Source organism: Ambystoma mexicanum, chromosome 12 (genome assembly GCF_040938575.1).
Source record: "Ambystoma mexicanum isolate Mex_15411 chromosome 12, UKY_AmexF1_1, whole genome shotgun sequence".
NCBI lineage: Eukaryota > Metazoa > Chordata > Amphibia > Caudata > Ambystomatidae > Ambystoma > Ambystoma mexicanum.
In genome coordinates, this window is record NC_090936.1 from 78,065,265 (window position 1) to 78,080,909 (window position 15,645).

General features: G+C 47.8%; 1 protein-coding gene across 2 annotated transcripts in view; it reads right to left on the reverse strand.

Annotated features, from left to right (window-relative positions):
• The window catches only part of PHTF2 (putative homeodomain transcription factor 2), a 1,000,056-nt gene that overhangs the window by 384,889 nt on the left and 599,522 nt on the right, over nucleotides 1-15,645 (reverse strand). For both annotated transcript variants that reach the window (XM_069628039.1, XM_069628040.1), the window contains exon 6: nucleotides 8,810-8,968. In XM_069628039.1, coding sequence (XP_069484140.1) covers nucleotides 8,810-8,968 — 159 coding nt within the window. The remainder of the gene's footprint in view (nucleotides 1-8,809; nucleotides 8,969-15,645) is intronic.

Consider the following 15,645-nt stretch of genomic DNA (forward strand, 5'->3'; position numbering starts at 1 on the left):
CCCAAACGCTTTCCAGCGTAACCAATAAAGAGTTGATCGTCCACTCTGACCCGGGACATGCGTGAAACATAAAAGCTTAAAGCTCTCCTAGGATCAAGCCTATGGAGCCTCTCCTCTTCCTTACCAGGATGCGGAGGAGGATAGAATGCCAGAAGAACAACCTTCTGGGCCAAATTAAATTCCGTCACTACCTTCGGAAGAAAAGAAGTACGAACTCTAAGGACAACCCTGTCCTTGTGAAATACAGTGAAGGGTGGCTTAACTGAAAGTGCCTGTAACTCACTCACTCTGCGAGCGGAAGTAACCGCAACTAAAAGCACAGTTTTCAGAGTTAACAGCCTCAAAGGGCAAGAATGTAAAAGCTCAAACGGAGCACCCGTAAGAAACTTAAGCACAAGGTTTAAATCCCAACCGGGCACCAGGAAAGGTGACGGAGGGAACACATTAGTGAGCCCTTTCAGAAACTGTGAAATTAAAGGGATTTTAAAGTAAGAACACTCTTCAGACGAGCGCTTAAAGATGGACAGCGCCGCCAGGTAACCTTTAATGGTACCCACTTGCAAGCCCCTGTGGGCCAAAGAAAGTAAAAAGGACAGAACCATGGGGATGTCACATGCAAAAGGATCCACATTCTGAACTCTGCACCAGTCGCAGAACTTACGGCAAAGGTAGAGAGACTTTGTTGCTGGCCTTCGGGCCGAAAGCAACACCTCCATCACGTCTTCAGGGAGGTCCCAATCCTTATACCTCAACCTTTCAGAAGCCAAGCGTGAAGGTTGAGGGATCTGACCTCTGGATGGAGAACCTGACCCCCCTCCCGTGAGAGCAGATTGTCTCGGTAGGGAAGACGACGTGGAGGGCAGATGGACAAGTCGAGAAGGTCCAGGTACCACGTCCTCCGAGCCCACGCCGGAGCAATGAGGATCATCCGGGAACCGAACTTCCGTAACCTCCGCAGCACTTGCGGGATGACGGGGACTGGAGGAAACGCGTACAGCAGCGGGAATGACCACTCCACCACAAACGCGTCTCCTAAGGCTCCTTTTGGAGGAAATTCCCGCGAGCAAAACCTTTCGCACTTCCGGTTGATACTGGAGGCGAAGAGATGCACTTGAGGGGTCCCCCAAAGGGCGAAGATCTCCAGGAGAATCTCCTGAGCCAACTCCCACTCGTGAGAGATCACGCTCTGCCTGCTCAGAGCGTCCGCCGTCACGTTTTCGTCTCCGGCTAGATGAACTGCCGAGATCGAAACTTCCTGCTGGATGGCCCAGAACTCGAGCTGCATCGCCTCCCTGCACAGAGGAAGTGACCCTGCCCCCCCTTTTTGTTGAGGTAGTGCATGGCCACTCTGTTGTCCGTCGGGATCAGGACATTCTTTCCTCGCACAGTCGGCAGAAAAGCCTTCAGGGCTAGCCTGACGGCCCTCAGCTCCAACAGATTGATATGGAGTCTGGACTCCGACGGAGACCAACGACCGCTGACTGTCAGCCCGTTGCATGAGCTCCCCATCCCGTGAGGGATGCATCCGTCACGATCGTCACCTCCGGCCAGGGAAGCCAAAATGGAGCCCCCTTCATCAAGTTGCCTTCGACGGCCCACCACAGAAGGTCCCGGGCGACCCAGGGCGGCACTTGAACCGGGGTCCGACATCCTGCCAGAGGACTGCGACCATTGCATCTTGAGTGCCCACTGCAAAGATCTCATCCGCAGGCGAGCCTCTGGCACCAGAAGAATGCAGGATGTCATGAGGCCGAGCAACCTCAAGAACTCGAACCCTGAGCGTCTGGGCATGCTGAAACTTGTGCACCATCTGCTGAATGTGAAGAGCCCTCACCTGGGGAGGAAAACACTGCCCCAGGGAAGTGTCGAGCACTGCTCCGATGTACTGGAGCTGCTGTGTTGGCGTCAAATGGGACTTCTTTAAATTGAGGAAGAAGCCCAGCCTGTGAAGGGAGTGGCAGGTGACGGACAGATGATCCAGGACTTGCTCGGGAGAGCTCCCTCTGATCAACCAATCGTCCAGGTAGGGGTAGACGTGAATCCCTCCTTGCCTGAGATGCGCTGCCACCACCACCATGAGCTTGGTGAAAACCCTCGGGGCGGAGGTCAATCCGAACGGCAGGACCCGAAACTGAAAGTGCGAGTCGCCAACCGCGAACCTCAGGTACTTCTTGTGCTTGGGATGGATCGGCACATGGAAGTAAGCATCCTTGAGGTCGAGTGAAACCAACCAGTCCTGAAGCTGAAGGGCCTGGAGGATTTGAGAGAGAGTAACCATCTTGAACTTGTCCTTCGTGAGGAGTTTGTTCAAACCACGCAAGTCCATGATGGGTCTCAATCCCCCGTCTTTCTTCGAAATCAAAAAATAAGGGGAATACCATCCCTTGTTCCTCTCCGCTACAGGCACCAGTTCTATGGCGCCTTTCTCCAGCAGGGCTTGAATTTCCTGCGCAAGGAGCGGATCCGGACTCTGCAAAGAGAGGTTCCCCGGTGGATTGTCGCGAGGCTTGTGTCGAAAGGGAAGACAGTAGCCGTGGGTTATGATCTCCAGAACCCACACATCTGAAGTAATGGCTTGCCACTCTACAAGATGCTGCGCCAGCCTTCCCCCAACCGGCGAACCATGGGACATGGCCTCATGACTGAGTGGGAGCGGCTGCGGCGTTACCGGAGGGCAAAGAGGCAACTGCCCGAGCGGCCTTGGCACCACGGGTACCCTGTCGTCCACCTCTGGTACCCCTGCGTTGGCCTCTTTGACTGCCAGCTCCTCTCGCTTTACTGAAGGACGAGTAATAGCGAAAGGAACCACCCCCCCACTGCTGTCCCCTAGGACGAAAAGGCAGAGGTTGGCGAACTGCAGCGCCCAACGACTTTGCTGCAGCTTTTGAGGTCTGCAACCTCTCAAGGCTCTCGTCAGCCTTGCTGCCAAAAAGGTGTTCACCATCAAAGGGCATGTTGAGGAGCCGGGACTGCACATCAGGAGCAAACCCCGACTTCCGCAACCACACAAACCTGCGTATCACGGTGCTCGCCGCCATGGACCTTCTGACGCATTCAGCTAAGTCCAAACCCGACTGAACGGACTCACACATGGCATCCTTACCATCCTGGACCATAGCAAGGAAACCATCCCGTTCGTCCCTTTCGGGAATATGTTCAGCCGCTAACGCAACAAAGTTCCACAGAGTGTGTGTGAAACAAGACAAGGCACAAATGGAGTTGGCCGCCTGAAGCGCCATACCACCAGAAGAAAACACTTTCTTCGCCCAGCCATCAAAACGTTTGTCGTCCCTATCAGGAGGGATGGTAAGGTACGACGCCTGCTTTGCCGGGGCCGTGGCCGCCTGCACCACCAAACTCTCCGGAGTGGGGTGCCTGGTCAAGTAGCAGGGGTCGCTACTGGCTGGACGGTATTTTCGCGAGAAGGACCTGCCCACCGCTGGGAGACTCTCCGGGGCAGTCCAAGCCGCCGCCGCCACCCTTCTCTGTAAAGCCATATGGAACGGCAGTACGGGGTCAGTTGGGGGACCAACATCAAGGATGTCCGTTAGATCATCCTGCACGAACTCCCCTGGGGGAGCAGACCATCCCAAGTACTCAGAAACCCTAGCCATAAGGCGCCGGTACGAGGAATCGGCATGAGAGCCAGTCTCGGGCCTACCAAACTCCATCTCGGAGAGGTGTCCAGTCCACTGGCATCATGCAGTGACTGCCTCAAATCGTCAAACTGACTATGGCCCGAGACAATTTCATCTGGAACCTGACTAGGAACCAGGCCATCAGAATCCTCATCCGCCTCTGAAATATATTCCAGGTGGCGAAAAGAAGGCACCCGAGAGGGCTTGCTCTTAACCAGAGCCTTCCTAGGGGGTTCCCCCGTGCCACTGGGTACCTCCGACACAAAAGGCGTCGATGGCGTCGAGTGAATCGACGCCGAGAGAACAGGCATCGGCGCCAAGAGGATCGGCGTCGAGTAAATCGGCGTCGACGTCAGATGCAGCGCCGCCTGCCTCGGCGGCCTCGACACAGCCCTCGAAGCCGGAGCCCCGAGCGTGTCCTTCGACGACCTGAGCATCGACGGCTTTGACGACTTCCTTTGAGCCGGAACCTCGAGAAAGCCTGTCGACGCCCTCGACGCCTCAGATGTCGATGTCTTCCTCGAAGACATCACAGGTGCACACGGTCTCGAACGCGTCGAGGACCGGGACCTGGAATGGGGATGTCAAGAACGAGTCCCCTTGTCCGAACGGGACCTCTCCTGTGACTCGTGCCGACCACTCTTGCGAGCAGTGTCTCTCGACCTCTCATGACCGACCCCACTCGGGGGCGCGGACGGCTTAGTACCCTGCGACTCGAGAATCGCCATATTTTCTTCCCGAAGGAAGCCCATTCCTCTGGCGTTGCACGGCTGGTGGGGTAAGCGACGTGCCGGGCAGAGTCCTCCGAAGAGGACCTGGAAGACGACCGGTGTCGGCGCTTCCGAGAATGCCTCGAAGAGGCTGAGGAGTGGCGAGACTGACTCCTAGAAGGAGACCCACAAGACTTCCGACGATGACGCGGAGAGTCTCCTCTCGAATCATCCGTCGAAAGCCCCGCAGCCTTCGACTTCCGGGGCTTGGACACCCGACCTACCGACAACTTCTTACGTTCGCGTAAGGCTTTGGACGTGAGTGACTGGCAGTCGATACAGCCATCAGTGTCGTGGGCCTCCATGAGGCACCAGAGACAGGCATTGTGCGAGTCCGTCACCGACATCTTGGACACACACTCCCCGCACTTCTTGAAGCCCGGACGCGGAGTCGAAGACGAAGTAGAAGACATCTTCACACGAAGGAATTTCACAAAAACGAACAGGTTCGAAGAACCGAGAAGAACAGAACTCCAAAGAGTCGAGGCGTTAACCGAGATTCACGAAGCAACACGTTCGCGGAAAAAACTGAACTGAGGCTACGGCGTCGTGCGTCCTACTTATCACATCGGATGACGTCTGACGAGGTCCTCGACGATGGCACATCGACGTCATCGATGCAGGACGCAGAAAAAGTTTACGAAGCAGCACAGCTGTGGTGATTACATGTCATAGATATGGAATACGTCGGAGGACCCAATCCCCTCAAAACAACTATTATTACAGTGCTTACAAATGGGAGGAATGCAACACGAAGCGCTACGTAAAAATAGGTTTCCTTTTATAAAATGTTGTAGTGGCCTGGTGAGGTCAGGAGAATGGAATGAAAGCAGTCATGTCCAAGAACAAAGGACTGCATTGATATAGTTCGCGCTGAACGATTGCTCTATGCGTAATCCAAAGACCATGAAAATTAGCAAAATACAATGAAGGCATGTGGGATGCTAGACATAATTACTAATCTTACTATCAGACTGTTCACAATAATATCCTTTAATTAATAGTCATAAAACCAGTTCATAAAAAAAATAAAACCACATCAGTTACAGTATCACAATCGCTGAGCTCATAAATCACTTCCACTAAAATTACACAATCATCACTTTACCATACGGAACAACATAAAAACAGTCAGCATTATACAAACAACGACAGCTCCTGCAAAAAGGTATCTTTACCCCATACCACTGTTCAGCAACTTAGCCTTCCTCATGTAGATTTTTCTTGCCCAAGTCAGATAACTTGTAGTGACAAGCACAGCCTCTGCATCTGCAGCATCCAGGAAAATTGCCATAGCAACAGCTAGGGACCTGCATCCACGGCTTGGTAAAAGAGGCTTCAGGAGGAGCTTCCTCAAAGGCTTGCTGGCCATACAGAGTAACAAATGATGTTGTACCGCCTCCTCAGGCACACCACTGAGGAAGCATGACACAGGAACAACATTGTTCGATCTGTGCCCAAGTACAGCAGTGGGCAGAATTCCAATATGGAACTTTAGATATAAAGCCCTTTCCCACACAGGTGAGCCAGAATCCAGGTATTCTTCACAGCCCACCCGAGTCTTTATTAGAAGATATCCTGCCAGCTGCTCAGAAGGCCTGGATCTACCCAAAATGTCCTCCTGACCCTTCTGCGCTCTTAATCGCGTCTTTTGAAACCGATGTGATCATTGAGGGATTTAACCAATAATCCTCCAAACCCAATAAGCCCAGATATCTTTTCACATGAGCTTCCCACTTTAAGGAGCTGCTCCCCTGCTGGGACAAAAACATCTGTAATTGCCTCTTTGGATTTACAAAGGTGAGGATTAGACCAGAGGCAAGCCCAGTAAAGAACCGGGCGTAATTTAAATATCATTTCAAGCCCCTCTCATCCAGTTTCCAAAAGCACTGGGATATTCAGGGGCGGCAGTGGGCAACCCAAGGATGCTCTTCAGAAATGTTGTCTCAGCCACTGCAAGGGACTTGGTCTCTACTTGTCCTCAAAGTTCGGCCCCATACAGCGCTGCCTGGTGTGCTTGAGCTCTATAAGCTTCCAACGAGACTCGCACTGCCCCATTCCCATGTTCATTGGTGAATCTAGTGAGGGCCCCACTATATCTGACCAAGGTGAGATTGGCCTTCTTGACCTGCATTTTCCAACTGCATGATGCCATTACTCTCAATACTAGATCATCATAGGACTGAACTTGCTCAATTGTAACCCCTCTACAAAAAGAGATAGTGGCGGCTTCTTCTTCTTAAAGTTAACATTGAAGATCATGGCCTTAGTTTTTGCAATATTCAAAGAGCCCAATCCTCTTCGAAAAAGACACAAAAATCTCCAATTCTTTACACACACCAGATGGTGTGAGAGAGAGGGGCACAGCATCGTCTGCAAACAGTGCGGGAAACTTGTCACCTGCTAAAGAAGGAGCATCAGTCTGAGGAGCCAGAAACCTCTTCAGAACTTAATTGATGAAAATGCAAAACAGCTTAGGAGCCAACACGCAACCCTGGCGCACTCCCTTCTGTATATCAATACTACGAGAGGTGCTTCCCTCTGGCCTCCAGCGGACCACCGCTGAGTTCTCCGTATAAAGGCTCTGGATAGCTGAAAGCAGAGCCACAGGGATGCCAATCTCCTCCAGGACCTTCCAAAAGTGTGCCCAGGGGACTGTATCAAAAGCTGTGCGAAGATCTGCAAACACAGCATAGACGTTAACCTTTCTCAGCACAGAGTATCTTTCACAGATCAAACACAGTCGGAGGCTTTGGTCTATCTTACTCAGGCCCGCTCAAAACCCTGCCTGATGATCTATTACTCAAGTGCTCAATACCCACTCATCCAGGTGGAATAAGAGTGCCCTGGCAAACGTCTTCCTCCAGTATCCAGCAATGAAATGGGTCTAAAGTTAGCAGGGTTATCGCGCGCACCCTTTGTGTAGTGGGACAATTTCGGCCCTAGTCTTAGACCCCGGGACCGTGGTGCTGGCCAACACAGCATTAATAACTTGGTCAAATAGGGTACCCATATTGAAGACTCGTTCCTGTAAAAGTCTATCGGGACTCTATCTGGACCCAGGGCCTTGCTTGACCTCTGGCACGCCAACGCACGCTCCACCTGGGCCTCCGTGAACATCAGGTGGATAGGGGTGGAACCGGAGCCAGTACCGAGCAATCACCATCAGTGCACAACTCCTTCGAAGTCCTGTGGACCTCACAGTAGAGGGCACCATAGTAATCTGCCCATGCGGTTTCCGAAATGAAACCATGCAACTGGGTTTGGCTTCCCTGGTGTGCATCCCTCCCATCTTAAATCAAAATCCCTTGGAATCCCCACAAGTAATTGCTTCCAGGAGATTCCCCCACCCCATAAATCCTCATGCCAGCCCCTTTTCTTCTTGTTAAACAACATACGCTAGTCATATCTTGCCTTTCTGACCACAGCACAGGTGAGGCTCTTTGTACTTCGAAGCAGGTATAAGTCACTGGCTTCCCGGAACTCCCCATCATACCAGGGTGTTGCTTTCTCCCTGGGTTTATTGGTGTTCATCACAGGTTTAGAGCAATAGGCGCCTACTGTCCCCATGATTTCCTCATGGAATTTAATCCAAGCCACAGCATCTCAAATCTGACCTCGCAAAGGCCTCAAGAAACAGCTGATTGCAGCATACACCTGCGGGAGAACCCTTCCAGGTCCAAACGAGCCCACCTCACATTCTTTCTCACCTGGTCAAATGAATCAGGGACAGATGCTATATAATCTTGGGCTACCTTATTCGCTCCTGTATCTCCCCAGAAATCCTTGCTCACCAGCATACATCATTACCTCTGGAGTATAACTCAGGGGCAACGCGCTCGCCCTGGAAGCAAAATGACGCAGGCAACACAGGTTCGATCCCCGGGTATGCACTTAGAAACCTCTGGGTATTAAGCGCGTTATAAAGAACCAATTGCAATAGGTGGTGGTGATTGCAGTCCACCCTCTTAGGAACTTCAAATGCCCTGATGAATCTCCAGGCCTCCAAATTAACTAATATGTAGTCGATTTTGCTAGACGACAATATCCAAAACAAGAGATTTTAACTTTCTCCTTTACATAAAAAAGACTGGAGCAGAGATGTGACTTTGATGTTCCATCAATGGCAAGTATGCACAGCAAACTAAAAGCATAAAATAAATAAGGACTAGAGTGGAAGGGAATACAATACAAAGAAATGCTGTAGTTTGTTAGTCACCAATGCTTGAGTATCGAGCAAAAAACGAAAACTTTGCCATTAACAGCCATCATTTGTTCATCAATTTCTGAGAAAAGACTGGTTATTTACACACTTCAGAAAAGAACAGAGTAAAGAGGATCATGATGTTTGCAGAGAATTTTAAAAGATCTCACAAGTCTCGGCTAGATTTACGGATTTACCTTGAAGGAGGTAAAGGAGAAGCAACCAGGAAAAAATGACCTTCGAGGTTACTTGCAACCACCACCTGAAGAAGAATGGGAATAAAACCACTCGAACAATGCCCTTCCTCGTCAGTGACGTCCACGGGCTCTCAGGCTTCGCTTTTGCAAAAGCAGACCCTAGTGTGCACAAAGATGAAAAATACTAGGTTTGTGATCAAATTATTTGGACATTCCATTACACATTAAACTATTATGAGCGAGGGTTGTCTTAATTGAACCTCATGACTGTATTGCACACAAATCAACCATCTATTTTATGCACACATGGCTTCCTTTTATTCATTTTTTAACACAGGACTAGCAGCATTTTACATTTAGTATACACACCATTACACCCATTCACGATTCTGCAACACATTTGAGTTTCAAAATATAACCTTAACCAAGTAAAATAAATAACGAGGGGAAATAGCATGCTACTTACAGACTCATCCAAATTCTCTCCACCCGATGTTCTTCAATGGACAAAGATTTGTAAATAGCCTCCACCTTTTGGCAAGATGCAAGGATATGCAGCTCAGCTGCTACAATATGGCACAGGAGATTCCTGGACTCGTTTATGTTTGCACATGATGCATTTCAAACTCTGACCAATATTTACTAAAGAATTTCAAAATAATGCATTGTTTTTCATCAAACCACATCTTTCTGAAAGGGATTAAGCTAATGGACAATACAGTGGCATCTCAAACAACTCAATAGGTATCATTACTACATTGCTAAATTACACAGCATCGGAACACACCATGTCAGCACTCCTTGGCCAAAAGAGTTGTTTAAAGGCACAAGCCTTAGCAAGTCCATCTTTCTAGAGCAACAGAAATGCATAGACATTCTTTGAGAAGACTACAAATATGACTAGGTGCCCTGCACCGACATACAACTAGAGGAAAGCAGATTCTGTGGCAGGACTTTTGTGTTCAAGCATCGAAGCTGTGGAACAGCATTCCTTTGAGTTTCTGGCCACCTCAACTGGGCTCAGCTCTCTGCTTCTCTTCATATATTTCTGCTAGAACTAGCCCCATGTTCTTCCTGTCCATCGTGGAGTCTTCTTTAAATACTATTGAACAGCAGGGTTCTCTAGGAATCCTACCTTCTACTACATAAGGTACCCAAACCTAGGGCTCAGCTCCTCTGCACACTTTTGACCCTTTCAGGTTCTGAAAACAACTTCCTGTGATAAGCTACCAACATTACAATGGGTGGGTGGATCCCAACATGAGTGTCATGGAATGGTTGCTTTCGGGGAAGATTATTTTTCCATGATTTTGTTCCCCGCTTTTCTCTAGATGAGAAATAAAAGTTGTATTTTCCTGTAGCACAAATTACAATCTATTGTGACCATGAGCAGATAACATTTTTGAAATATACCGAAAATGACATCACATGGACTGTGTCCCTGATCAGATAACCATGTCGCAAAGCGAGTGACACTGAAAACTATGGCCAAACTTAAACACACTTGGACTTCTCTTTGTCATTATAAAACATACTAGTGACATTAACGGAATAAACAAGCGGGACTGAAACAACTGCAGTACCATGTTTTCAATGTCTAGAAAGCAGGACAACATCTCAGTGATCAGGTATGGCATACTTAAAGGTAACCTAGCACTAGCAAGTGCTAACGAACTAGGCTCAATGCTATGCCTCAACTAGTTAAGTAGGTATTTTAATTAAGAGACCACATAACAGAAAAGCTGGGAGAAGCCTGTACTAGCTGTGGATATGTAAAGAAGGAATTAAACTTGACCGAAAAAAGGAAAATATATTTTCGGAAAATGAGGGCAGAGGAGGAAGACTCAGAAGATAAAGTGTGTCGTGGATCTCCATTTGATGGGCCACATCACCGCTTTTAACAGGGAATCAGAAGGAAGGAAAAATAGAGGGATAACAGTCGGGTACATTTCTTCATTGATATTTGTGTATGCAAAAATGCTTTGTTTCTAGAAAAGGATTTCTTAGGAACAGACGGCAACAAGAACTCAAACTTGCGATCAGAAAAATGCTGATCAGAAGTCTCAGTGACTAAGCTGTTTTCATCAACCTGCACATACAATTCTTCTGTCTAGATTTGTGGTTTAAGCTCAGATACACAGAGCTCAAATAGAAGTCTCCTACCCGCAGCATGCCTCCCAATGTAGTTTAGAGTGCTTTAGAATTTGTTCTCACAGCTCCAAACCTTGTTAAATTCGTTTGTCAGCCTACTGAACAAATGATCAAACCTTTGTAATGTTCTTTCTGAAGGAAAGATATGGAAATCTTTCAACAGCCACTGGGGCATTAGAAAGACTGAACCAAGATTCTGTCAAGGTGAGATTCGTGCCACTCGCATCGGTACAGACAAGGCATGTGTATATGGAGCCACCATGCCCTCGTAAGACTGGCAGAACTGCCATCACCTTAGTCACAATAAATGGTGCCAGTAATAACAGCATTCGATCCGAGATTCTGAAGTGAGGTATGGGGTAGAGTTCATGATTATTCTGGGGGGAGAAAAGATTGCACTAGTCAACCATGACAAGTAGCATATTCTTCTAAAGGCTACCTTCCTCAGACAAATCCCTCATTTTATGAAAGGCACACAACTCTGAAGAATGCAAGAGGTAATGTATAAAAAGTTACAAAACCCTCTGATAAGAAACTGCTCTACGATAAACTAGGGAACACAGATGGCATATAATGAGCAGATGCTGGCCCTTTGTGTTGTAATTAAAGCATGTGAATGCTGCGGGGAGTGAAGAGTCCAGTGCCCCTGCTCAGTGTACTAATTAAATGTGTACTTTATTATTGCTAAGATTATTAACTCTGACATAAGCACCCATCAGCGTTTTTGTTTTTTCAACTCCAATTGTATTTGCATTTTGGAGCTTCATTCATCTCGCATTGCTAATCCATTAATTTCTTTCTTTGGAATTTCAATATGCTTCCATTTCACTGCCAATGTGCTTCGCTCTTAAACTTGCTTTATCATGGCCGGTTTGGTTTAAGAATGCTGATGCTGTGGAGCAGGATCAATAAGAAATTATGAAAATAAATAGAAGAGTCTAAAATGACAGAGTTCAGTGCATTTGCAAGGTGTAGTATTAAATTGACCGAGCATGCATTGCTCAGTTACTAACAGGTATACTTTAGTAAAATGAAAATGTGAGCGTCTATGGTTGAAGGATTTGCTTCACAATAATGATAGGCTATAAAGCGGACAGCTCTGTCTGGAAGTGACTTTAAGTGCTAATTTTGTGCATCTTGTACACATAAAAGAGTTCCCAATAAAGGATATGTGGATGTATCCCACCACTCACAGCGCTCACTGAGAATTTCACCCTAACTAACATTTATTTTGGGTTTACCGTTCGAACACCACAAGCACCCTCCTGTTCACTTAATTCTGGCTGACATTGTAACACCTGGTCTCTCCAAACCCAGAACATTGGGCAACAGGATTTGTGCTCACTGTATATGTATAGTTTGTGTTGACAGTTTTTGATGGTTGATCTGTAATGAAAACAGATTTATTGATGATAAAAAATTGAACAAAATGACAAAGATATTGTCTTCCGATGCAGTCTATTTAACTGTAGAGATGTCCAGGTGACTAAGAACAAAGCTGAACTTTAGTCTGCATTTTGCAGGGTTCAAAATTGAGGGAAGCAAGGAGCTATTTTGCTCCTACTTGTAGCCTAGAAGTGCCAAGTTAGCTTGACACCAACAACTACTAGGAGCTATTTTTGGCTTTGAAGGCCAACTGATGCCGAACAAACCTATGTGAATTTAACTCTGTGCTTTTGGGACAATCTGTAAATAAACATTAGGACACATCTATACGACATTTGAAGCATAAGGAGTTATAAATAATGGGCAAAATGGCAAGTTTGCATCTTATGTGGAAGTGAGATTTGCCGAAAGCTATGCGCTAGGAAATCTTTCTCTTTCAGGCAACTTTGCCTCCATATTCTACAGACCCCCAAACTTTGTGCTCTTGTTTTTTACCTATCCTGCTTTTTTACAGAGAATTCCCTGGCCTTTTTGCCCATTGGTCATGGGGAAACTGACTAGTCCTTCAGATTGTCACCAGTGGGAAACCAAGTATCCCTTTTGTCTTTTACGTTTGACCTTTTGGTAACTTTTCAACATTTCACAAAGCAGCCTTCAATGCAGTGCAATGTGGTTACTTTTGTATCAACCTAGTCTTTAAACTGTGTGATTTTTGGCTAATGTGCCTAAATACAAGGTGATGGCAGCAGATACATTTGTACCATTTTTGTTACATTTTTAAAAACCACACTCACGTTTCGCTTTTAACAGTAGCTAGTGTCGAAAGATGGCCGTGCCACAAGATTTTACACTTGTTCTTTGGCCATTTTGTTGTTTGGTCTGCTTCCTGCCTTCTCAGGTCAAGAAATCCCTAATATGGTCATGCATTTGCCCGGGAAAGCTGCTGCTTTTGCAGGTAAGTGCTTGCAATTTGTGCGTGGATGCACACAGGGGGTTGGGACCGTCAGTGGTCCCCACAGTGGTCCGAGCAGACCACCGCTGGCTGAAGGAGTGATGCAAAAACTTTCTATTGGAGGGCTGGGTTTGAAGACTCACCTAAATTTAGGATAAGAAGGAGTCCAGCAGTCATTCCAGTAGATCAGCAATGGATCCAAAAATCCTGTATAGGGATAATGCCAACTGAAGACCAGAGGAAGACTTCTGAATAGACCTAGCAAACTTTTCTGCAGCTGTCCCGGTGAAGCCCTGCTGGATTATCCGATCTCAGAAGGTGCTTGTTGGCTAGTGTCGATGCCTTCTCAAGATCCTGCAGCTTGAAGCCGGCAGAAGTGTCCCTGCACCACCCGGTGGTCTGACCAGCTCCAAATTGGGCAACCCTGCCAGAAGAGTTGCCGATCAGCATTTTCGTCTGAATCGTCAGTAGTTGGTAACTAGTCCTACAAGTGACCTTCCTGCCAAGATTCAGCTTCCCAGCATAAAGTCATGCTGCATGAGAAGGGCTTTGACCGCGACTGGAGAGACATCTGCTGTCACCAGTGTGTGCGACTGTCTGAACTGGCAATCCCCCACCTGCTGGTGTCCTGAAGAGCCCTGCATCAGTGCCTGCTGCATTTCTTCTTCGGAAAGGGTTGCAGTCAACACCTGGACCCGACCGGAATCATCCTGGCACCCGCAGCTCCTGGGCATCTTCTACTGGATCCAACGGTGGGAAAACCTACTTCCAGCGACTCCCATTCCACCTGCCGTTAGGACAATTTTCTTAAATGCAGCTACTTAGGACTTGATCAGACTAAGCCTTGGGCAATACACAACTCCACTAAGGGAGGTGTTTCTATTGGCTGTGATCAGTATTACCCAAAATGACTACAATAGAGCACAAAAGTGACTGAAAGTTTAAGTTTAAACTGCTGTATTTTACTGAGGATTCCCAGCCTGACAGGGAATATTCACAGCATGTGAATCTATGAAAGATCCAATGCTGTAGAACTGTATTATTCCTGAAACAGAATAAGTTACAACTATAGATAAGTACTTACTTGATAATGTTGGTAGTGCAAGGAACAAGTTACTTACCTGTAACTCGTTTTCTCCAGCATGGGTCTGGCATGGATTCACATGCAAATTAATATTCACAGTCAGGCTGGGAATCCTTGGTAAAAGAAAAAACTGTTTAGCTTTAGCATGAAAACTGCATTTTACTCTTTAACCAATCGCTGCCTTTGGGTCATACTGCACCAATCCAATGATAGTAGTTTCCCTAAGCTATGCCATGGTGGCCATCTTCAAATTTGGAATGCAACATTTCCGCCGGCGTGGTAGGGTTCAGGAAGTAGACTGGCAGAACCAATCAGCATAAAGGTGAGGTGTGTCCACAGCACCACCCTCGCATTGTGGAAAGAGAAGTACGATTGCTTCTAGGAGAGAGCCTGGATCTCCAAAAACTGCCTGGCTGAGGTGATGGCCACGAGGAAAGCAGATAGTCGATAGGAACTTCAAAGGGCCTGATGCATTGGTTGAAAAGGCCCCCCCCCCCCCATGAGCTTAGACAAAACATCAAAACATGGAGCTCCTAAGCCAGGGCCTTCACTGGTGGAAAAGTACTACAGAGGTTTTAGAGGAACTCCTTGGCAAGTCTGGGTGACCACAGAGATGGCTTACCATAACTGTTTATGGCAGCCAGATGCACCTTGATCAAGGCGTGAGCCAGGAACATCCTTGGCCAGGGAAAGCATTAATTGAAGGAGCTGCAGAGTTGTGACTCGTAGCGGTGTAATCTTCTGAGCCCTAAGCCCCACTGTGAAGCATTTCCACTTGTGTCCATAGCATGAGCGCGTAGAGGATGCCCTGGCCATGGCCAGAATCTTCTTGCATTCCAGTGGGAGAACGTAATGCCCAAATTCTAGGGCTGCAGGGGCCAAGCCATGAGACACAGCGACGCCGGGTCGTGGTGCAGTATTCTTCCATCTTCTCTGGCGAGTAGGTCGGGAAGTGGAGGTAGCCGGATGGACGGAGACACTGATAGACTGAGCAGGTCCAGGTACCAGATCTGCCGTGGCCATGCATATCATCCTGCAATGACAACATCTGAATGTATGATCACACGTTGCAGAAGCAGAATTGGAGGGAAGGCGTACAGGCACAGCCCCTCCCATGGGAACGAGAAGGCATTCCGCCAGGCTTCCCGGTTGAGGGAAACTGCTGACGAATCTCTGGCACTTGAGTTGGTCGCTGTCGCGAAGAGGTCGATTTGAGGCCGACCCCAATTGCTGAAGAGACAAGTTACTTGCACTTATTGAAGC